The sequence below is a fragment of the Etheostoma spectabile genome, chromosome 20 (assembly GCF_008692095.1).
Source record: "Etheostoma spectabile isolate EspeVRDwgs_2016 chromosome 20, UIUC_Espe_1.0, whole genome shotgun sequence".
Classification (NCBI taxonomy): Eukaryota; Metazoa; Chordata; class Actinopteri; order Perciformes; family Percidae; genus Etheostoma; species Etheostoma spectabile.
Window position 1 is genome coordinate 1872876 of NC_045752.1, and position 22262 is coordinate 1895137.

General features: G+C 40.5%; 3 protein-coding genes across 3 annotated transcripts; 2 read left to right on the forward strand and 1 right to left on the reverse strand.

Moving 5' to 3' along the window:
* Window positions 1-185: 185 nt before the first annotated feature.
* Window positions 186-7286, forward strand: si:dkeyp-110a12.4 (uromodulin). Its single transcript, XM_032500867.1, has 9 exons — window positions 186-794; window positions 1775-1863; window positions 1972-2076; window positions 4291-4451; window positions 4868-5003; window positions 5514-5608; window positions 6270-6432; window positions 6659-6779; window positions 6909-7286. The coding sequence occupies exons 1-9, from the start codon at window positions 707-709 to the stop codon at window positions 7082-7084; spliced, it is 1134 nt and encodes a 377-aa protein (XP_032356758.1). The 5' UTR covers window positions 186-706; the 3' UTR covers window positions 7085-7286.
* Window positions 5513-21787, reverse strand: stx11a (syntaxin 11a). Its single transcript, XM_032500884.1, has 4 exons — window positions 21573-21787; window positions 16414-18897; window positions 6889-7101; window positions 5513-5615 (listed from the first exon to the last, which is right to left on the reverse strand). Exon 2 carries the CDS (start codon window positions 18890-18892, stop codon window positions 18017-18019), a length of 876 nt encoding a protein of 291 aa, XP_032356775.1. The 5' UTR covers window positions 18893-18897; window positions 21573-21787; the 3' UTR covers window positions 5513-5615; window positions 6889-7101; window positions 16414-18016.
* fbxo30a (F-box protein 30a) lies at window positions 9216-14365 on the forward strand. Its single transcript, XM_032500833.1, has 3 exons — window positions 9216-9434; window positions 10282-12361; window positions 12498-14365. Exons 2-3 carry the CDS (start codon window positions 10349-10351, stop codon window positions 12699-12701), a joined length of 2217 nt encoding a protein of 738 aa, XP_032356724.1. The 5' UTR covers window positions 9216-9434; window positions 10282-10348; the 3' UTR covers window positions 12702-14365.
* Window positions 21788-22262: the final 475 nt, after the last annotated feature.

Sequence of the window (22262 nt, forward strand, 5' to 3'; positions counted from 1 at the left end):
AAGAAGTTTTCTGTCTCATGGCTGCAATTATGCCATTGTTTTCATATATTACCACTTACAAATTGTTTAGCAAAATGTGTGTTTTTATAACATGTCTCCTGTTTATTTGAAAGGGATTTCATGTTTTTTATTTGAGTTCTTTACGGTCTCTTCCACCACACACGTACACTCACAGGTCTTTGGCTTCGTGACTGAATTGCCCTCGACTCGTAATGACCTTCTTTTCGCCTGACTGACTGGGATTCCCGCACCAGTAAAGATTTTAAAATGTCCAGACAATGGAAGTGGGCAACAAAGAGTGCCAGCCCTGCACTGTTGTTCCTCTTTACATGGTTACCAGATTTCTTGTTGCTCCCTGTAGTAAGAAACAGTTGGAAGATGTTAAGTTGTAAGATACTAAGAGGACATCGCCACAGTAGGCGGTAACGTACGTGTTACCTTGGACTCCTCTCAGCTCCCCCTATTCATGTGCGGAATCTCATTGTTGGTGGGGACATCATTCAAGCTGGTGTTTTAGGGCCAGAGGGAGGCTCCCAGTTCATTAGAGCTGCGTTTCGAGGGTTGGAGTAAGAAAGGGGTACTACGTCTTGTGGTGACAGTGAGCCGTGGTGAATAGTCCCCAGAAGATTCACAGAGTTTCGGGGAGAGGGCCAAAAGGCAGTGGAGTGGCTGAGCTGAGAGAAACCAGAGGGAGAGTCCTTGGAAGATGGCACCTGTCAGTTTGGTTTTTGCCTGGTTACTGTTCACCATGAGGATGGTCACCTCGACTGTGTTTCTGGAGCCGGAGGAGGAGGGTGAGCTCACACCTTACATCACACACCCGAGAATGAAGGGTCAAGCGTCAAACAAACTGCTTTTTTCTTTTATTTATTTTTTTTAGGAAAAACGTACTGTATACCTTCAAGAAGTCTAAATTAAAGTAATCTTTCATATTGTCGATTAGCGGTTTAACATGGGCTTCTCTGGCTTTGAAATGTTCTTTCAAAAAGGGACCATTTAATGCTTTGATTCAAATAGAAATTATTTTTTAAATTTTTAATGTGTTTCTAGTTTCTTTCACAATTGCGGCAGTATAATTTGACATTATACATTTAGCAGTGGTCAAAGAAGTATTCAGATCTTTTATTAGGTAAAAGTACCAATACAATTAAAGCAATGCAAAAGTCCCATTCCGAATCTTACTCAAGTATGAGTACAGACGTATCAAGAATAAAAGTACTCCGCAGCAGAATGACCCCTTTCCGACTTATGTTATTATATATCATATTATTGGATTATTATTAAGCACCATTTTAATGTTGGCTGAGGTGGAGCTTATTTTAACTACTATATGTATACCAAGGGGTAGTTTAATCTATAAAATACATCCAATTTTAAGAATACATCATAAGCTTTTTATGTAAAATCTTATTTTGAAAAGTAACTTTAGCTGTCAGATGAATGTAGTGGAGTAGAAGTATAAAGTAGCAGAAAAATGGAACAGTACTCAAGTAGATGTACTTAGTTACATTCAGCCACTGACATTTAAATATTGGTGGCTGGACTTTGTGTGTAAAATACACGGATTGTCTAGAGAATTAACATATGTCACTATATATATCTATACTTGGAGTCTAGGAGAGACAATGGTAGAGAACTCAACGTTTAAAAAAACAAATGCATCCAACATCTCTTCATAATATGAAGAGATGTTGGATGCGTTTATTTTAATAATATTATTATCTGAAAGGATTTTTCTGTGAGATTTAATCTGTTTTTAATTTCTTTCTATTAGAGCTCAATGAAACTGTCATTTGTACCAACGACCATATGGAGGTTGTTATTCCAAGTGCTTTTTTCCTCAACAAAGTGCCTCCAGTATATGTAAGTGAGCACTAAAAAAACTGATAAAGTACTGATACCCTGAATTATTTGCAGTGCGCTTTTGCTGAATAATTAATTTCTTTTGTATTGTGTTTGTTTTTTGTTTAGATTTGGGATTTGCATTTAAATGATCCGGAGTGTCGAGGCATTGAGGTCGGAGATGACTATGTTTTCAGCATTAAGACAAATCTCTCTGACTGTGGAACAGTAATGGTATCTCCTTCAATCTTTGGTCCAACATTGCATAAAAGTCTGCGACAACCTCTTTATCTGGCCTAAGAGTCTAACTAATCAAATGTTACACGTGAACTCAGACATTTAGAACAACCCTTAACAAAATGATGAATACAAACTACACTTGGTATCTCCATTATTCACAACATTAAGATCCCCATCATAATAAATTACCTATTTTACGATGTCTACGGTCGTTGTGGAAACTGGCGGCCCAATCAGGATTTGTTTACTGCCAAAAAAGGAGCTTAAAAAAACAACTTAAAAAATAACTTAAATACAACCAGACACTTTTTGCTATTGTGATGTGAATGTGGACTGTGAGGCTCTGTGTTCAAATGGGTACTATGGAATTAGCTCATAGCAAGTATAATAAGATGGTCAGAGAAAGGCAAATACTCAGAGCCCAGATTGAAATGGGTGAAGAGAAAAGAAAGGGGGGAGGAAGGAGTGGTGTGAATGTCAAGAAAGAAGGGTGGCGTTGTTCCTTTTCCCTATAACAGCGCAGGACCTTATTTAAAGCAGCAAGGGGACACTGAATGGCCTCGTAGTTCTAAATTATCAGGATTTACATGGAAATGACGATTATTTGTTGATGGTCACTGAGTAGGAAAGCCATAAATCATCGGCCAACTAGTCTCCTGATTATTTGAATCCAGCCACTCAGCGATTCAAACTTTGGCAAGGTGTAAATCCCTACTTCAGCACACAAGTGTCCTTGAATTGTTGCTTGGAATGCGTGAAGGTTTTTTCTTGTAAAGCAAGCAAAAAGTTAACACAGCTTTCACCCAGGGAGGAAATCACCAAGTGCTCCACCTCAGCAGTTTTACAAGGTTTTCACATTGCAGCTGAGGAAAAGTAAAGCCTGCTCTGGATTAGATGGCTGTTGCTAAAGGACAGGAATGCCATAGCTGTCAATCTTGCTTTCACCTTGAATTTAGAACCTTTTTAAACCTGCTGTCCGACAAGAAATGACTGAATTGTTGACTTTAAAGGTCAGCCATTTTTATTGAAACATGACCTCCTCGCTCATGTTTCAGCAATAGTTGTGCATTTGTGAGACACGGAGCATTCATGTTACCCAGTGATAAGTGCAGGTGCTGGTGGGGTTCTGTTGCTTAATGAAGACCTGTTGCTCACTGTAGAGACCTGTCAGTGGTGCTCATAGTGGGGGGGGGGGGTTTGTGTATTTACCAAGACGTAGTAAAAGATGTCTTGAATGTTAGAGCTCAAGGCAAACTATCCTGCTCAGTGGCCACAGAAGCCTCCCTTCATCTGCGCTCATACAAACCTTTGTCAACCTTTTTCACTCGTCCATATTTCACGCTTTCTCCTACGTCAGCTGCCAACAGTTAAATATTGAACAGTATTGCTTACATTTAAAGTGCATGAAAATATAACTGTAAAAGTTATAGCTTGGGAATGAGGCTGCATACTGGAACCTTAATGTAATGTGATTCTCACAGCTGGAGAACGCTGCAGTTGCATGTGCATCTTACATGTGTACCTATAAGCATACTACCTTAAAATTAGTAATAGAATTAATAGGCAACTATTTTAATAATGATTTAATGATTTAACTCATTTTCCATGCAAAAATGACAAACTTCTGATGGTTCTGGGTTTGCACATGTGAGAATTCAGAATTGTCTTATGTTATGACAAATAGAATTTATTTGGGTTTTAGACAAATAAGCAATTTCAAGATTTCACCTTAAGATATTTAGGATATGTGGTTTTTCACCATTTTTTGGCATTTTATAAATCCTATGTCTAATAAATTAGACAAGGCAATAATCTGCAGATTAGTTCATAATGAAGTAATCATTTGTTTCAATAATCTTTTGCAAATACAGTACATTGCTGTGCAATGTATGGCCACAAGGTAGACGAGTGTAGATCTGGCCAAGAAAATCGCTGAGCTGCCTGAGATTTTCATTGACCAGATTACATGAAACATGTAAGAAGAGACACCCTCTTGGTATGAGATACCTGCTCTCTTCAAGCTCCCTTTCACTTAACATCCACGCCTGATTTCAGTAGTGGTTTACACACAAAATAGCATAGTGGATATCATCTATTCTTGTATTGGCAAAAGAAAAAGCTGCTGCAAAAATGTATTGCACTTAGCAATTGAAATGTCTGTTACTTGATTATTTTCCGCAGCCTTTTATAATTGTCTTCTCTCCTTAGGGCTCAGATGAGACACACATCATGTTCATAAACACCATACACAACAACGATTCAGAGGTTATAACCAGAAACTACGTAAACATAACATTTGTGTGCCGCTACCCCATCAACTACCTGGTCCAACAACCCAACGGGGAAAACATGATTAGAGTTGACGTCAGGTAAGTGTTCATTTTTTATTTAATCCAAATTCTAATTATATATACACAGTATAACTAGAAGGGCACTCAAAGAACCCATACGTCCGCCAAGATGCTCTATCTCACAATGTTAATTTTCTAATATTTTTATTTTATGATTATTCCAACACCAAATGATAGCAAATACCCTATCTCGCAATGTTAACAAAAGGGAAAAATCATTTGTGTATCCGCCTTGTGGTTTGGATCTGTTCCAAAATGTAATGAGTTCTTCTTTGGCCCATGGTACACCCTTGCACCAAGTTTCATGCAAATCAGGCCTGTAGTTTTTCCATAATCCTTCTGAGAGACAAATCAACAAAAAATGTGACCACCTCGCTGGAGGTTATGATATTTGGTTATAACATGTGGCTCCTTTAATCCTTACATCTCTATAGAACCATCACTCTGAACACAGAGGATGGAAACTTTTCGGTGTCGATGTTACTGTACAAAGATGACGCCTTTAAAGACAGATGGACCACTGTGCCGTCACTGACGCTGGATGATGACATCTTTGTAAAAGTTTTTATGGTAAATCACCCTAAATGAAAAAGTCAATTACCAGACGTATTAAAGACTTCAACTGAATACCTACACCTCAAATACACAATGTAAAGCAATGTTATAGATTTTGAATGACATACAATCTGGGAATGGGGAAAATTAGGAGTACAAATCTGCTAATAAAGAGTAAAGTACCTGTTTAAGATGAGTCCTGACAGTGATTGTGTATGCTGAGCTTTGAAAAACACATTAAAGAGTTTGAAGTATTCTTACTATTGGCAGCTATTTTTGGAGTGGGTTAAGCATGTTGTTACACGATGTTAGGCAATATGTTGTGTGGCAAGCAATGAAGGAAATCTAACACTCGACCTGTGACCAAATAGTAATTTGAACACTGCTCCTCTTCTCTGTCATGTTGTTATAACGTCTTAGTACAGCTGTTGTTTACTTATTATGATTCATCATTTTGTAGCCCAGTATGGAAAAGGAATTACCTTGTGTAAGGAATGACTTGACTGTCCTCCCAACCATGCACAGATACCGGCTCAACTGATGCTGCGTATGGAGAGATGCTGGGCCACACCAACCAGTGATCCATACAGCAATATTCAGTACACCTTCATCCGGGACAGGTATACCCTGAAAATGTATCAAAAAGGGGATTTTATCATTTCAATATGAGCAAATAGGGAAGAAAAAATATCTATATATTACTACTGGAGCCACACACACACACCGACACACCGACACACCGACACACACGACACACACCGACACACACCGACACACCGACACACCGACACACACACACACACACACACACACACACACACACACACACCACACACACCACACACACACACACACACCACACACACACACACACAACACACACACACACACACACACTTGAAATCTGAAATATAAGAATTTGTTGCTCAGAGAGCTGGCTAGACAACTACTCTCAGAGCCTGGTCATCCTGTCTGAGAGGTCACGTGCATTTCAGTTCAACAGCTGTGCATGTTCTTGACAACCAGGCAGTATTTGGTACCGTTAGCAGCAGCGGGGCTATGAAATGCATAACGATTTCAAAATGCCTAACCCTAAAAGAAAATACAAATCTGTCTCCAACTGTGTCAAATCACTTAAGATAGTATTTTCATTATTTCTAAGCGTTGGAATTTATCACAGTCGTGAGTTGAGATCTGTTCCTTGCCTCTACAGTATTTCATTCTAGATTTAAATCTCACTACCACCAGGCCTCCCTGACTTCTTTGTCTTCCTTCCCATAGCTGCCCGGTGTTGTCAAATGAACTGAGTGTGCTGAAGAATGGCCAGGGCCCAGAGGCCATGTTCAGGATACAAATGTTCAAGTTTGTCGGCAGCTCTTACACCAACGTCTTTCTCCATTGCAACGTCCAGATCTGCCACAACACCCCAGGGCTGTGTCAGCCTGTGAGTGAGCTCATGCAACACCCATTCCTCACACTGGTAGTCAGAGGGCAGTTCAGAGCCACTATGTGCAGCTTATGTCCTTAATATAGACCCATTGGCCTAGAATTGTTTTTCAGCCATATAAGCTTGTAGTTAAGCTGTCCTGATGTGAAATGTGCACTGATCGACATTGAGGCTTGTAGTAACTGTGTTTCTTTCATGTTTTACTCATGTATTTGCCACACAGAACTGTTCCGGAGATGGTGAAGAAGATTTAGTCAGGCTACGGAGAGACATCCCTCTTTCTCATACAGTGTCTTATGGACCAATTAGACGACTACTAAACGATAGTGAAAAGCCCAATCTGAGTAAGTGTATTTCATCTCTGTAACTCATATGGATCTTTAACATTCCAATCTTCTAAGAGATTCGAGATACAGTAAGTGTATAAAATTCATATGCAAAGTGTGGTTCCACCTGGGTCCTTTTCTATGTAGATGCAGGTGGAGTCCCTCCTGTGGAGACCTTTGTCCTCGGAGGACTGCTGGTTGTCTTGCTGCTGATCACTGGAGTGTTTGGGAGGCTGTGGCTTCGCTCCAGGCGTTTCTACCCAGCGCGGGAGGCGCAGCTCACCCTGTCCAACATTCACCACATCTCAGAGGTGGCCTCATGAATCAGGGGGTCAGGGATCTTTTTTAACAAAGAAATGGACACACAAACACATTAACATGTACAAATACAAACACACATGTACAAATACAAACACACATGTACAGGTGTCATTTATGATAACAATGAATTCTTGCATGTTTTTTTCTTTATAGAATGAGTTCTTGAATTGTAAGAAATCAGCTTAAATAAAAGGTTTGCTTCAAGTGTGGTCCATTTGTATTTATTCCAGTGGTGAAAAAGTGCATTTACTTGAGTACTTAAGTACCAGTTTGAGGTACTTGAGTATTTCCATTTTATGTTACTTCATCATTTCGCTTTGATACAGTTCAGAGTGAAATATTGTTATTTATACTCCACCACAACTATCAGACAGCTATAGTTACTTTATGTGTAAAATCTGAATCCAAAACGCATATGATCGGTTTGGAAAATATGGTGTACAGCTGTTGTTAACTTATTATGATTCATCATTTTGTAGCCCAGTGTGGAAAAGGAATTACCTTGTGTAAGGAATGACTTGACTGTCCTCCCAACCATGCACAGATACCGGCTCAACTGATGCTGCGTATGGAGAGATGCTGGGCGACACCAACCAGTGATCCATACAGCAATATGGGGAGGAAAAGAAAAATCTTCTAGTGGAGCCACACACACACACACACACACACACACACACACACACACACACACACACACACACACACACACCACACACACACACACCACACACACACACACACACACACACACACACACACACACACACACACACACACACACACACACCACACAACACACCACACACACACACACACACCACGTCTGCTGTTGAAATAAATATAGAATTTGTTGCTCAGAGAGCCTGGTCATCCTGTCTGAGAGGTCATTTCAGTTCAACAGCTGTGCATGTCCTTGACAACATATGATTGTTTTGTTAAATATGCTGTATTTTTATAGATTAAACTACCCAACAGTGGTTTTTTTTACTTTGATTTACAGAACAGTGTAAAGGTAGATTTCCTCTATATTTCTTATTATCAAATATTCTTATATAAAGACCAGAACACACTGTGTGCTAGTCTGTCTTGCAATGCTTTCTGACTTCCCTACCCTGTCTGTGGCACTCAGTCCAAAACCCATTTGTTTGAACTTATATTATATTTACAGACTCATTGTCCAGACAAAAAATGTATATGTAACACATTACAAGAGGGATACAAACAAACACACAAACATACATTCATACATATGTAAATACATACATACAAATGGCTATGCCTAATAATTAAAACAGGTACAGATGCATGTTTCCAGAGTTTGGTGGTATATCTGGTATCACTAAGTGCAGGGTTGATTATAGTGGTTAAAATTTTATTCTTTGACTCTGTTAATCGGCATATCAATCTGTATATAAAATTCCTCATCACAGCATGAAAAGTGGGAACATTACGAGTCACAAACAAATGGCTAGCACTGGTCCATCTTGGACACTTCAACAAAATTCTAAGTGCATCATTATATGCCACTTTTCTATTATTATCTTTGCTTTACTGTAGCTGCACCATAGGTGAGCTGTATAAAGTGGAGTACAATATGCTCTGAAAAGAGACGTTTTAACTTCTTCAGAACACATATGAAATTTCCGTTTTTACAAATATATAGTTTTATTTTTAATTTTAAAAAAAGCATGTTTTAAACAGCTGGACTCTTAAGCAAATGTTACTCAAACAGGAGTTCATTGTTGGGGACTATTTCAGCTATGAATGAATTACACATTACTGAATATTTACAGCACCATGACAGGGTATGTGGGATTGACACAAGATAATATACACTGTAATGTTCATGGCAATGATGGAAAATGTCACCCACTGCAACAGTGTGGCTTTTTTGTGTGTTTTTAATAATTTTTAGACAGAGGTCTGCCACAGGGGGTTATGCTAAATCAGGCTTTAGCTACTGTTAGTTATGGAATTTATACGGGATTGATACAGACATTTTGTGAGTGATTAAATGTAAAACTGTCCTCGGGGTATTCCCCAGTCTGTCTATTTCAGTGCCCTCTCATAGGTCTGTCCATAATCTATAAATATGTCCATTTACGTGATGACGTATTACTGCGACGTCCCACAACAGGATCAACACAAACGCCAATTGACTAGACTACTAGAGAGAAACGAAGGACTCACAACTGAAGAACCTTTCACAGCCAACTCATAGCATAAGACGATTGACACATTTAATACTGTGAGATGCTTATGTTGCTGTAAATACCACGTTGCTGGTGTCGACGGTGCTGATAGAACTAAATAAGTATTGTTAAAATACACTTGGAGGACCCCGTAACTCGGGTAAGCAGTTTCTAGAAGCTATCAGCTAACTTAGCTAACTGAGTGGGCTAACGAAGTTTAGCTTCTAATGCTAACTGGCTGGCCATGTTGTTGATGTTCTTTTGTTTAACTTAAAAGTGTTCTGACTTATCGACTACTACGTTTCCGTGCGCAGTTATCTTGAAAATAACTTCTTACAGTAAGCCAGCCACTATGGCGATGTTACCACCGCCAAGACTAAAATTGGTTTATATTGTTAGAGCCGGTTGTGCTGTGTTTGTGTTTTTAGCTGTTTGCTAACTTGCCATATATACTTAAGTAATTCAACTAGCTGTTGCTTGCCATGGTTGCAAATACTTCAACAATAGCGCTTTTGTGTGGCTTTGCGGTTTGGACTAAAATATTGTTTGGTGTTGTATTGTTTAGCCAGAATTATCCTGCAAATCCCTGAAATAAGCCGGGGGCTAATGATTCAGAGGCATTTACCTCGTGGGTCTGTTGGCCGCGGAGAGGCAATACGTTTGCATAAGATATTGAAACTCACCAAAAGGCGAGGGGTCAGGTTTGCCCCGAGGTTCTTGAACAACCGGTGTGACCATGAAACCCAAGAGCGGTGTTGTGAAAGGTTGCTGAACAGCCTAAAGATTTGGTAAACATGCACAGAGAGAGAGCATGTGTGAGGCTTAAATTACAGAATAGTTTTAAGTCTCACGTGTGGTATGCCGGAGTGTTGCATTAATGTTCATGGGATAATGTAACACCAGTATGCTTTGTTCCAGCTGACTGATTTCTAAACATGTTTGCCATGGCATGTATTTGGTTTCTTAAGACTTATGAATTAACTATATTTTTGTTGACTTTGTTTCAGGGTTGACCACTTTACCTCTACACCCTGCACGAACCAATTGGGCAAGGAGCAATACAGTAGAAAAGAAATGGAGAGCCTGCACTCCCACTGCCTTAAATGCATCAACAGAAGATGCATGGTAAGACCAGAGAAGGATGTTTGCTGCAACCTCATCGGCTGTCCTCTTGTCTGTGGGGCAGTTTTTCACTCATGCAAACTAGAGGAACACCGTCTACTGTGTCCATATGAACGGCTGCCATGCCTTAACAGCGTGTTTGGCTGCCCCTTCACTATTACAAGGATCAAAATGGCACAACACCTTGAGACGTGCCCAGCAAGTATAGTGTGTTGTACTATGGAGTGGAATCGCTGGCCTGTAAGCTACACTGATCGCAAGTCCTATGAAAACTTGAGCAAAGACTTTGATGAAGTGGAGCAGCTAGACATGGCCTTGGCTCTGCAGGATCAGAGGATGTTGTTGGAGTCTCTAAAGGTCACAACCACTGTGTCAAGGAATGGAGATAAGGAAGCAGGTGAAAGTGACAAAATGGCCACAGCATCAAGTCTACCGGAGACAGTGTTGGGTAATGTAACAGTGGAAATGGACGAGGCACCCTTTAATGGGTTGTATAGAGCCTCAGTAGAGACAAGCAGAAGTTTAGCAGCAGCCTTGGACATCATCGCTAATGTCAAGGATATCGATGTAATTGTTGGAAATTTAAATGGGGAAAGGACTGATAAGAATGGAGCACTCCACAATGGAGAAAATGGAGATAGTCAGAATGTTTGTGTTGCAGAGGGTGGGAAGAATGTAAATATGCAGGAGAATGACTCTGATTCCGAGTGTGAGCTTGGTGCAGTAGGTGGAGTTGATTGCGCAGTTGGGACAAATGGAGAAGAGGATTGTATTAGCTGGGCAGAAGAAAACGATTTTGTTGAGGTTTTTTTTGAAGAAAAGGAAGACCTTATCGACGAACCAATAAATGATTCCAACCTTGTCTGGCCACAGATGCCTCAGAATGACATGCCTGTTGTAGCACTGGAACCTCCTGTGCCCCAAATAGCTCCAGTTCCACATCCAATGCCATTCCTGCTGTCTGATCACGTGAGAAATAACTTCTTACAACACTTACCTACTGAACTCAGGTATAGGTGTTTGGAGCGTAAACTACAGAACGTTGAAGTTCTCAGAGGAATAAGTATGTTTACATTTAATGGACGTCGGGCTCTGCTGTCAGACCCTTACTTGTTTCGAGCAAAGATGGAGGACAAGTCAGTTGACACGTCTGACCTGGAGGTAGCAGATGACCCCATGGGCCTCCACGGCATTGACCTCATCACTGCAGCTTTGCTCTTTTGCCTCGGCGACTCTCCAGGAGGCAGAGGCATCTCAGACAGCAGGTTTGTCGATGGCTACCACATTGACTTTGGTACTCAGACATTCTCATTCCCTTCAGCCATTCTTGCAACCAACACCATGGTGGGAGATATTGCTTCAGCCTCAGCCTGCGATCACGCCAGCCCACAGCTCTCCAATCCAAGCCCCTTCCACACGCTCAGGCTGGACCTGGTGCTCGAATGTGTGGCTCGATACCAAACAAAGCAACGCTCCATGTTCACATTTGTGTGTGGGCAGCTGTTCCGGCGGGATGAGTTCTCGTCTCATTTCAAAAACGTTCACGGAGATATTCACGCCGGACTCAATGGCTGGATGGAGCAGCGCTGCCCTTTGGCTTACTATGGCTGCACCTACTCCCAAAGACGGTTCTGCCCGTCTGTACAGGGCTTCAGAATCATCCACGACCGGCACCTTGGCTCCTTTGGGGTTAAGCCTGGTTTGCCCTTAAAGACGGGGGACAACCTCCCAAGAAAAACCTGCCGCTTTGACTCTCGGTACGATCAGTTCAGCAGCCTTCCGTTGGAAGTGTTGCAACATGTAGCAAGCTTCCTGGACAGCTTTAGCTTGTGCCAACTGTCCAGAGTGTCACACACCATGAGGGATGTGTGTGCTAGTCTGCTCCAGATGCGCGGCATGGTCGTCCTGCTGTGGGAGAAGAAACGGCGTGCTGATGGGTCAACTTCATGGCAGATCACAGACAAGGTTTGTTATTTTTTTTCACTATTTAAAAAACATTTGCTAACCTTCACTACTTGTTTCCTTCGTGTAACTTTGGTTAAAAAAAAACTGTCACTCACAGCATGTGACGTAATAGATCGATTCTCTGTTTGTCATTCAGGTGTGGCGATTCAGCACAGCTTTTGGTACTGTGAATGAGTGGAAGTTCGCCAACATCGCCAGCATGGCCGACCACCTCAAGAAGTGCAAGTTCAATATGATTTCCCGTCGAGAAGAGGCGATCCCGCTGCCATGCATGTGTTTCACCAGAGAGCTCACAAAGGAAGGAAGGTGTTTACGCTCAGTTCTCAAACCAGTAGCATAAGTGATTTTGAAAGATGAAGTCATCTTCTGGACTTTCCTGAGACCATTAGAACTCAAATACACGTGTATTTTCCTCCACTGTTTACAGACATCAGTCTCTTCCAACCTCAAAAGATAACTCCCGGTTGGATGTTTCAAACTGTTGGTTGTTCTTTGCTTCACAGTGAAAAGTGTCCCCACTCCCCTAAATAAGACAAAGCCAGTAATGGGTTGATTTCTACGCAGTCTGATGTGCTGCAATCACAGATCGGGACTGTCAACAAGCAAATAAAATTGCTCGCCTTGTATCTTCCACTCTGATGGATTTAATAATATCAGTGTACTAAAGTTGTACCCTTATCTGCTCCGACATTGTGGAAATAGCTAGATGTTTTGATATAGAATTTTTTTATTTTTATATCAAAAAGTCATTACTCTGCTACAACAGAGGTAAGCATACAGCCTTAATTTATCATGAGGTTGTTGGAACATCTCAGTGAGATTTCTCTGCTGCTTCCAGCTGGAACAGTTTAATGGTATCTTGCACAGTTTTGTATTTAATCGTGATACCTAGAGTGACCACATGTACTTGTACGTGTACTGCTTAGACCTCGTAGCTTTCATGGCTTTAATTCTACATTCTTCGACTGACCAAACATCTGTGGTAGCGGTGCAGAATGTATGCCACTTTACAGGACGGTCATACTTTATTCACTGTGGGTGTGGATTTTTTTTTTGTTCACCAGCATGTCACCATCATGTTGGGTGTTTTAAATGTGGTGTGTTTTGTGGTTTGGCACATTTAACGCAGTAATAAAAGGTGGTCCATCTTCCTTTTCTCATCACACTGACTAGTCAGGTGAGAAATAAAGTAACACTATTGACCAGCCAAACGGCAGTGCATTTTTAGCTGTGCTTGGCTTGTGGTTTGTTTGTTCTACCAGCTACTTTAACAAGTAACCAGCAATTGTTTGTAGGTTTTATACAAAAATCTAAATGTAGAACGTAAAATGATGAATGTACTCAGTATATATAAGACTCCATCGGTGACTGGTTAGCTTGGTTTGTCTCCCTCAGTGTCAGACCTCATTAAATCCTGCAGGCCAGGTGTTAAGAAATGTCACAGGCACACGCTTCCCTCCAGTATTGAGCATCACTAATTATGTTCATCTTCATTATTTATCACGGTTGTATGTTTCTGTCACATGTCCGCTGTGTTCAAATGTTGGCGTCTCAGGGTTGTACTGTAAAGCTGTCGCGCAGTCGAGTGGGCTGAGAACGACATGAAGACTTGTCAGCTACTTGATTTGTGGCATCTTAGAAGAAGTGACTGGTGTACCACTCAGTATTATAATATCAGCGTGTTGCAGTGCTGGACTAACAAATTACATGTTTGTCATCCGTCAGCGTCATGTATAACCGAGGAACTGAAATAGTTTGTCAGTAGAAATGCTGCTTGAATCTTCTTTGGAGTGCTTAGACTTGTTCAACGCCTTTTTTTTATTTAAATTATAAATTTATGTGGGATGAAGAAAAAGGTTTTAAACCTTACCCCAAAAAGACAGGGTTTTTCTCACTTTTGGGAAAAACTAAAAGTTTTGCAAAGTGGGGTGAAAAATTTGGCGACAAAAGCCCCAAAGGTAACCGGTTTACTGTTAGGAATTAAGTGGATATTCCTTTGAGGAATTTGTGTGATTTTTATTGTTTTTATATATTTTTTAAAGTTTGATGTAAACCCCAAGCGGTGGGGGAACCAGCTCTTTTTATTTAATAAGTTCCCCAAATTCCCCGGTTGGGTTCATTTATTTTTTTTTATGGTTTTTTTTTGAAGGGGAAAAAAAATCCTGCCTCGAAAGTTTAGTTTGGGGGTTTTGAAATATTTTTTGCACATGAAGGGAGTACTGTACAATTTGAATTTTAATGCTGAGGAAAAAACTTTTTCTCAAGTAGCAGGAAAATTTACCCCTGATGTTTTTTTCATGGGGGTTGGGTGCTTTGAAAAAAGTTCAAAGTAAAAAATTTTTAAAAGATTATATTCGGCCCCAGTGCACGGGTTAGTACATTAGTACTTTTTTTTTTTTTAAAAATTTTGGGGGTAATGAAAAATTGAGCCAGATTTTGATCACTTGCCCTCATTTCAGGTTTTTGGGGGGAGTTTGGGAAAGGGGGACCGAGCATCGTTTATGTTCTATTTAGGTTTTGAAAATTTAAAACAAAAAGGATTGCAGGAGGAACCCGGGTGTACACCGGGTTTTTTTCAGCTTTTAAATTTTTTTTTAATCCTAAGTGTATTTTTTTACCAAAAAATGCCGTTATTTGTTTTATTTGGGAAACATTTTTAAAAAAAGGGGGGCCCCCGTTTTTAAAAATGATTTTTTTTGTTACCTTTTTTTTTGGAATTTTAACCATGTTTCCTTAAAAGGGGGAAAAAAAGGGCTCCTGTTTAAAAGTGCTTTGTTCACCTAAATCAAATAGGTTTTTCATGAAGTGTTTCCGGGAAAAGCTTTCCCGAAATAGAAATTTCCAAAAAGGGAAAAATAGCGTGTCCCCTCCCGGCCTGTTAAATTTTGGTAAATTATAGGGGGAAGTTAAAAAAGGAAAAAACAGAAAATTTTCCCCCAAAAAATTTTTAAATTTAAAAAGCAAAAAAATTAAACCTATTTTGGGGGCCCTTTAACAGGCCAAGGACCAAAATGACAAAACGGAGAAGGGGATGGAAAAAATCATTAAGTCTATTAACAAAAAAATTCATTAAAACAATTTTAAAAAAATTAAGATTCCCTTAAAAAAATTTCACAGGGGTTTTTCCCCCTGGTTTTTAAACTAGTGGCGCCAGAACCACATAGTTCAACCAAAACCCATGAAAAGTTGTCCGCCAACTTGGTTCTCTCCCCTGGGGGAATCAAATGTGCGCTTTCTTTTTCAATTTTTAGTTTTGATGTAAATTAACTCACCCTAAAGACTTTAAACCGTTTTTAACGAAACCTACTAATACCAGCCTATTCGTATGTTTAAAGGGAAAAGTTTTTTTTAGAATAAAGTGTTTTTGGGTTTCTTATAATTTAAATGAGCCCCCAGGGTACGGGGGCCCCTTGGGTTTTACGTCGCAGGTGATGTATACAAACCTTTTTTGCGTTAGAAATCGATTTAAACCCCAATTTTCCTTTTTTTTTAGGAAAAAATGTAAAACAAAACAGGACGGGGGTGTATATGTTTTGGTTTGGTACAAAAGGGGGGGTGTGTAATTTTGTCAAGAAAAAAGGAGCTTTTCCAAAAATGTTTATTTAACCCCCGAGTACGGGCCAAATGCCTTAAATTTAAACCAAAAAAAAACCCCAAGGCCCCCCGAAAAATTTACATTTTTTCCCGGTTTTTCAGCTGGGTTTTGGGTTTATTTTGGGAAATCCCTTAGCCTAATTCAATTATCGAGGGGGCGTGGCGGGAAAATTTGCTAACCTACGAAAAAATGCCAACCCGGAAAGTTTAAAAACCGATAGGCCCAAAACGAACAGTTGTTTACATTTTGACAATAACTAGATTATGCATTCAAATAGGCCCTATTGATTTAATGCCGAGATACCTACTGCCTTTATTAACCCCCAAAAAGCCCCTAGCTAATGCACACGGTACTAAACTGCATCTTCAGGTTAACGCCGAGATGCAGCACGTAGTGCAATGAACTCCCTATTTACCCCATAATATACGGGTACATTAAGGAAACTAAATTGCATTACCTGGTTTATCATCTGAATTAGAGTGTTTGTGTTTCTTCTCTCGGTTTCCGAACGTCCATTACTTTGTTAATTGTCTCAGGTGCGAGTTCTCTTCGCAACTTTAGAGCCACAAAACGCTGAAATGCTGAAAACCGTCCCCAGCTACTGTGACTGTGCTAGCTACATGTACACATGCATGGAAAGGGCCGGCGTGAAAGTTAAACACAAAAATGTAGCTATAATCACATATCATCTGCCAGTGCCACATCAAAGCTTTTAACACACAAACGTAAAATAAATTTGAATTCCTCTTATCCATTAAGTCACTTTTTATGTATTCTTCTCTTATCATACAAGCCAATATAATGATATTTGATAATAACAACCACTAATATGCTACCAGCAGTTGGTTTCGAACCCGAGAAAAGGCTAATCTCAACGCCCTAGCCACTCAGCTATTGATACATACATCAACATGCCCATGTCGTGTAATATATATCCAACAGGTAGGTCTACCTGAGTAAAGTTATGACGCCGTAGTGTCACTCTGCCAGTAACTGCCCACCACAAACCACACCGCACTGCTAAGGAAGTAGCCTACAGCATTTCAACAAAGAACAGTCAGTATGAAAACACCCACTGGTGTCTCAGTACACATAGCCTACAGTATGAAGAGGGATGATGGTCTCAGAGCCTCTTTGCTTAATGCTTCAGTTTCATGGGTGGTAACTGGGAATCCCCCAGTGGGCGATGGACTGCCACACACAGGAAAATAAAGGTCTTTTGAATTGTACTATCATTACACTCACAAGACAATGGATTATGCTTGCTGTGCAAACAGACAGTAGCCTACCCTGACCAGATTCATTCCCCATTCTCTATTGACTACCTAAACCAACACCCATGTACACATTGATTCTGGCGTCCTTTTGTATGGAACAATCTGAGAAAACCTGCCCGATGACGCAAATCTGATTGACTTTGACTGTGTGCCAGTGATGGGCAGGATCAGTGAAGCCACAGGAAAGCATGTGATTGAAGATGACATTGTTTAATCTCCGAAAAGTGGAGGCAATAAGAGTGTGTTTTTTCATTTGAAGCAACAAATCTTGAGAAACACAAAGCCCTGGCTTACAAACTATACATGGGGGTGGCTGACATGTAGTTGCACACGTAGTTGCACCATCCACACAGATCTATCTTGCCTGCCCAGCTAACCACATTCACAGTCCGGGTTGTGAGTGTTGTTTATGTCTTAAGACTTGTTAAGCAACGGCTGTACTAAGAAAAAGACCTGCTTCAAGTTCCAGTTTACAGAGTAGCTACATTTCAGGCTGTGAAAACTGTAGTTTATATACTTATTTACATTACTTAAATTATCTTAGTTATAACATTTCAAAGTTTAAAGCTGAACGTTAAAAGCCAAAGCTGAGATGTATGGATTGAAATAAAGATGTGTTAAAAGTTATCATGCAAATGCTTTTCTCAGTAACAATCAGGAAATGCAACACCCGTATCTCACTGCATACATTTTCACATGGCCGAGTGTGTGGTGTGAAAAGCTGACTGGGATCTAATCATGATGTCTCATGACATGGAGGGGAAAAATGACACTGATGCTGTCTTAATTGCAGCAAGGGAAGCAACAACAAAAGAGTTTCTTGCATGGATTGTTTTTCTTGTATTTCACAGCCTTCTTGATCTGAACTGTGGCCTTGACAACATAGTCCTGAGTCGCACCTACATTTGCTTCTATGTTGTCCAGCATGTAGCCCTGCTCCTCCACCAGCTGGGCCATCTGGAAGAAAAGCTCATGAATGTCCCTGATGCGGCCCTCCAGCTCCAGCAGCTCCTTGTGCCGGTTCTCAATCTCATTGAGAGCAGATCTGGTAGTCCTTCCCTCCAGGAGGAGATTATCAGAGAAGACGTTCCACTTGCCTGTCTCGATCATCTCATCGATCTGCTCCCTGCTCACCTCCTTGCCCATGATCTCCGCTTGCCTCTGGATGCGGGTCTTGCAGTTCTCCTTCTGGACCATCTCAGCCTCGTTGTACTCAGATATGGCCTCGTGGAAAGCGTTGTTTAGAGAAACACACTGGGAACGCACCATGCGAGCCAAAGCTGATGTAGGCCCGTGCTCCCCCTCCAGCTCTTTGCTCAGCCTCCCCAGCTTCTCCAGCCGAGCGTAAATGGCTTCCCCTTTGGCTTTGATGTCCCGTCCGAGCGCGTTGGAGTCCCGTTTGATGCTGCTGATCCTCCGAACAGACGTGAGGAACCTGGTGTTCTGCTTCCCGAGACGCTTCACGTCCATTTTGAGCAGCAGAATCTCCTTCCTCAAAGCCTGGGCCTCTTTGTAGATGCTGTCCATCACATCCTCTCCCTCAAACACGATGGTGTGTAGCTCCAGGTCCTCAGCCTCGGTGGTGTGGTCCTCCTGGCCATCCTCAGGCCTGTCCTCTCCCGCAAGCTTGGTCTGCAGCTCACCCAGTCGGTCCCTCATCTTGCCTGTAAGAAGAGTCAGCAGCCTTTACTCCGGTATCGAAATAGTTTGGAGATAAATACACATTTTGAAAAATCTGTTCATGTGTTTTCTGATGGAAAGGTAGATAAGAAGACTAATACCACTCTATGTCTGTTAAATATAACTCAGTCAGCAGCCAGTTAGCTTAGCTAAGCTTAGCGCAAAGACTGGAAATGGGGAAACAGCTAGTCTGTCCTATGTTTGTCTAAAGGTGACAAAATCCACCTACCAGCACGTCTAAAGCTTGTTATTTAACACATTATATACATGTATTTTGTTTGTTTAATTCAATACATAAAAACAAAGTGTAAAACAAGAAAATGTAAACCAAAAAAAGTCATCTTTTAACAGTGTTGCATCTCTCAGACTATTTCTTGGCTCTGAGCAGTTGCCAGACAGCCAGTGGAGATTTAGAAACAGTCAAGCACATATCCCCTTCATAAAAGAGCCAATTGTGCAAGAATTTATACAAATTTGTGCAGCACATTTTGTCGTCATCTCACGCCCCGGTAGATTCAATTTTTGTCCCGTTGGAGGGGCCCGACCCCCAGGTTGGCAACCACTGGACTAACCAAGTAGTTACAACTAGCTCCATCTTCTAACAGCTACAGCTAAACAGTAAAAAGCTGCGTTCACAGTGATGCATCAGGATTAACAATCTACTAATGTAAAATGTAATATCCTTATCATATATACAGTAGTAATCAGTCCAAGGCTTCACTTGTTTGTTTTTTTACAGTTTAACTACTACTATAGCCTACTACTTTTTATACTTTAAGTACATTAAGCTGATAATACTTCTGTACTCCTACTTACATTTTAAATGGCTGGACTACTTAAAGGTCCCCTGGCATGAACATTTCTCTTTCACTATGAGGTTTTTTAACATTAATAGCCTGCTTTTGGTCCCCCTGTGTCTAGAAATGGTGATAGGTGTAAACCGAGTCCTGGGCCAATCTGTAATCTTGCCCCTTGTGACCTCATAAAGAGCAAGATTCCAGATTACCTTCAATTTCTCTGCTTTTCCCGCCAAGAGAATTTGGCCCACCCATGAGACATCATGGCTTTCTAACAAGCAAAGTGGCAGTTGATTGCCGCCCCCCCCTCCTCAAAAACTACAGATTCAGAAAGAGCACATACTAAGGAAAGCTCATTTTGGTACTGGCTCTAGTGGCTGTAATTCTGCACCAAGGCTGAATTTTGGGAAAGAGACTTCAGATACAATATTAGGGGACCACTAAGGTCTATATAAAAGAGACTTCAGATACAATATTAGGGGACCACTAAGGTCTATATAAAAGAGACTTCAGATACAGTATTAGGGGACCTTTAAGGTCTACATAAAAGAGACTTCAGATACAGTATTAGGGGACCACTAAGGTCTATATAAAAGAGACTTCAGATACAGTATTAGGGGACCACTAAGGTCTATATAAAAGAGACTTCAGATACAGTATTAGGGGACCACTGAGGTCTATATAAAAGAGACTTCAGATACAGTATTAGGGGACCACTAAGGTCTATATAAAAGAGACTTCAGATACAGTAGTAGGGGACCACTAAGGTCTATATAAAAGAGACTTCAGATACAGTATTAGGGGACCAATAAGGTCTATATAAAAGAGACTTCAGATACAGTATTAGGGGACCACTAAGGTCGATATAAAAGAGACTTCAGATACAGTATTAGGGGACCACTAAGGTCTATATAAAAGAGACTTCAGATACAGTATTAGGGGACCACTAAGGTCTATATAAAAGAGACTTCAGATACAGTATTGGGGGACCACTGAGGTCTATATAAAAGCATCCAAAGAGCACCAATTTGTGGGACCCTTAAGTCAAATATCTGTCTTCCACCACTGGTTTTAGCCTATTTAACTGGAAAATGTAAACCTACCCTTCTCATGCTAGATGGTTAAAAGATGTCATGTTAAATTATGAAAAAAATCAAATATGCCGCAATAGAAAAATCAGATAATTTCTGAAATATATGAACACATGTACTCATATATTCCTGTATCTTGTCAATAAGCTGTATCAACATATTTCTATGAGCATGTGTAATTGATTTCATTGTATATTGTCATTGTTATGCTTTACTGTTTTACATTTTAAATGATGTGTTTTCGAAAGGGAAGAAACACTGGGCACTACACTGAGTTTTACTTTGTGCATGTCCATGACATTTTTAGGCCTAAAAAATTCCTTTTTTATTTTTTATTTCAGCAAACTTTCTGTTAAGGCATAGCTTATAGATTCATTAATATTTTAGATGTACTTTCTGAACACAGATAGATCAGTATCTGTTTAAACTCCCCAAGAAAAAACAGACACTTTACTTCCTCGGCTGTGACGCCTGAATTCATCGCAGATAGAAATGATAATTACAGATCGAAGTTATTTCCTACCATGACAAACTGTTACTTTAGTGGGATTCAAGTTTAACAAAAGGAAATAAATCACATTAACAAGCCCTAAGGCGTCATTGGCCATAACAAGAGAAAACCGTGAGGGAAAAGAACTTGATAACATGAACAAGCTGTTGTAGAAATAGAAACTCGCGTATAAATCTGTAGCGAGTTATTAATCGATTATTTGAATTCATAAATCTCATATAACGAGATAAGACAAAACAAGCGGAGTAGCCTTCACATACCTTACTGTTATCCGCTGGCGCTCCTACACAATTAAACTCGCTAAAGCAGAAGAAGCGACCACGGAAAGACTTATTTCCTCTTTTTCTCTCCGTTTTATTATCACATTTCAACATGTAGCGAATTATCTCTAGTGTCTTTAGGTCGCCTCGCAGGCACACACACTGACACAGCCTAACGCGGAAGATAACGCCTTCTTCCCCCCACATTTCTCACTCACACACACACACACACACACACACACACACACACACACACACACACACACACACACACACACCACACACACACACACACACACACACACACACACACACACACACACACACACACACACACTGTTGTGGGTCTAGGAAGGAGGTGATCCATCACACTCATCTTATGTCGGTTTATTGAATATAAAAGCGCATGGGTTATTGCACTTTGGCTTTTGCGCATAAAGGATCTACAAGTCCTTTTTACACTTTTGAGGGCTCGACCAATTTACTGGTTGGATGAAACACCAGAGACACAAACTAGCCCCTAGTATGGTAACATGACTAACAACAGCAGGGGACAGCAAGCTGACAAAATAGTCTCACAAGGTCCATTTGGTGGCTGAAAGTAAAAGCACCAGACTGTGAAAATAATCTGTACAACAAGTAAAAGTCATGCATTGGAAATATGACTTTAGTACAAGTATGTATCATCAG

What these genes read in the sequence shown, in the direction of transcription:
- fbxo30a (XM_032500833.1), top strand. Translation starts at nt 10,349, where the DNA reads ATGGAGAGCCTGCACTCCCACTGCCTTAAATGCATCAACAGAAGATGC. An exon ending in CATGGCAGATCACAGACAAG is followed by an intron (nt 12,362 to 12,497) that starts GTTTGTTATTTT and finishes TTTGTCATTCAG; the next exon opens with GTGTGGCGATTCAGCACAGC.
- si:dkeyp-110a12.4 (XM_032500867.1), top strand. Translation starts at nt 707, where the DNA reads ATGGCACCTGTCAGTTTGGTTTTTGCCTGGTTACTGTTCACCATGAGG. An exon ending in TCTGGAGCCGGAGGAGGAGG is followed by an intron (nt 795 to 1,774) that starts GTGAGCTCACAC and finishes TCTTTCTATTAG; the next exon opens with AGCTCAATGAAACTGTCATT. An exon ending in ATGATTAGAGTTGACGTCAG is followed by an intron (nt 4,452 to 4,867) that starts GTAAGTGTTCAT and finishes ACATCTCTATAG; the next exon opens with AACCATCACTCTGAACACAG.
- stx11a (XM_032500884.1), bottom strand. Translation starts at nt 18,892, where the DNA reads ATGAGGGACCGACTGGGTGAGCTGCAGACCAAGCTTGCGGGAGAGGAC.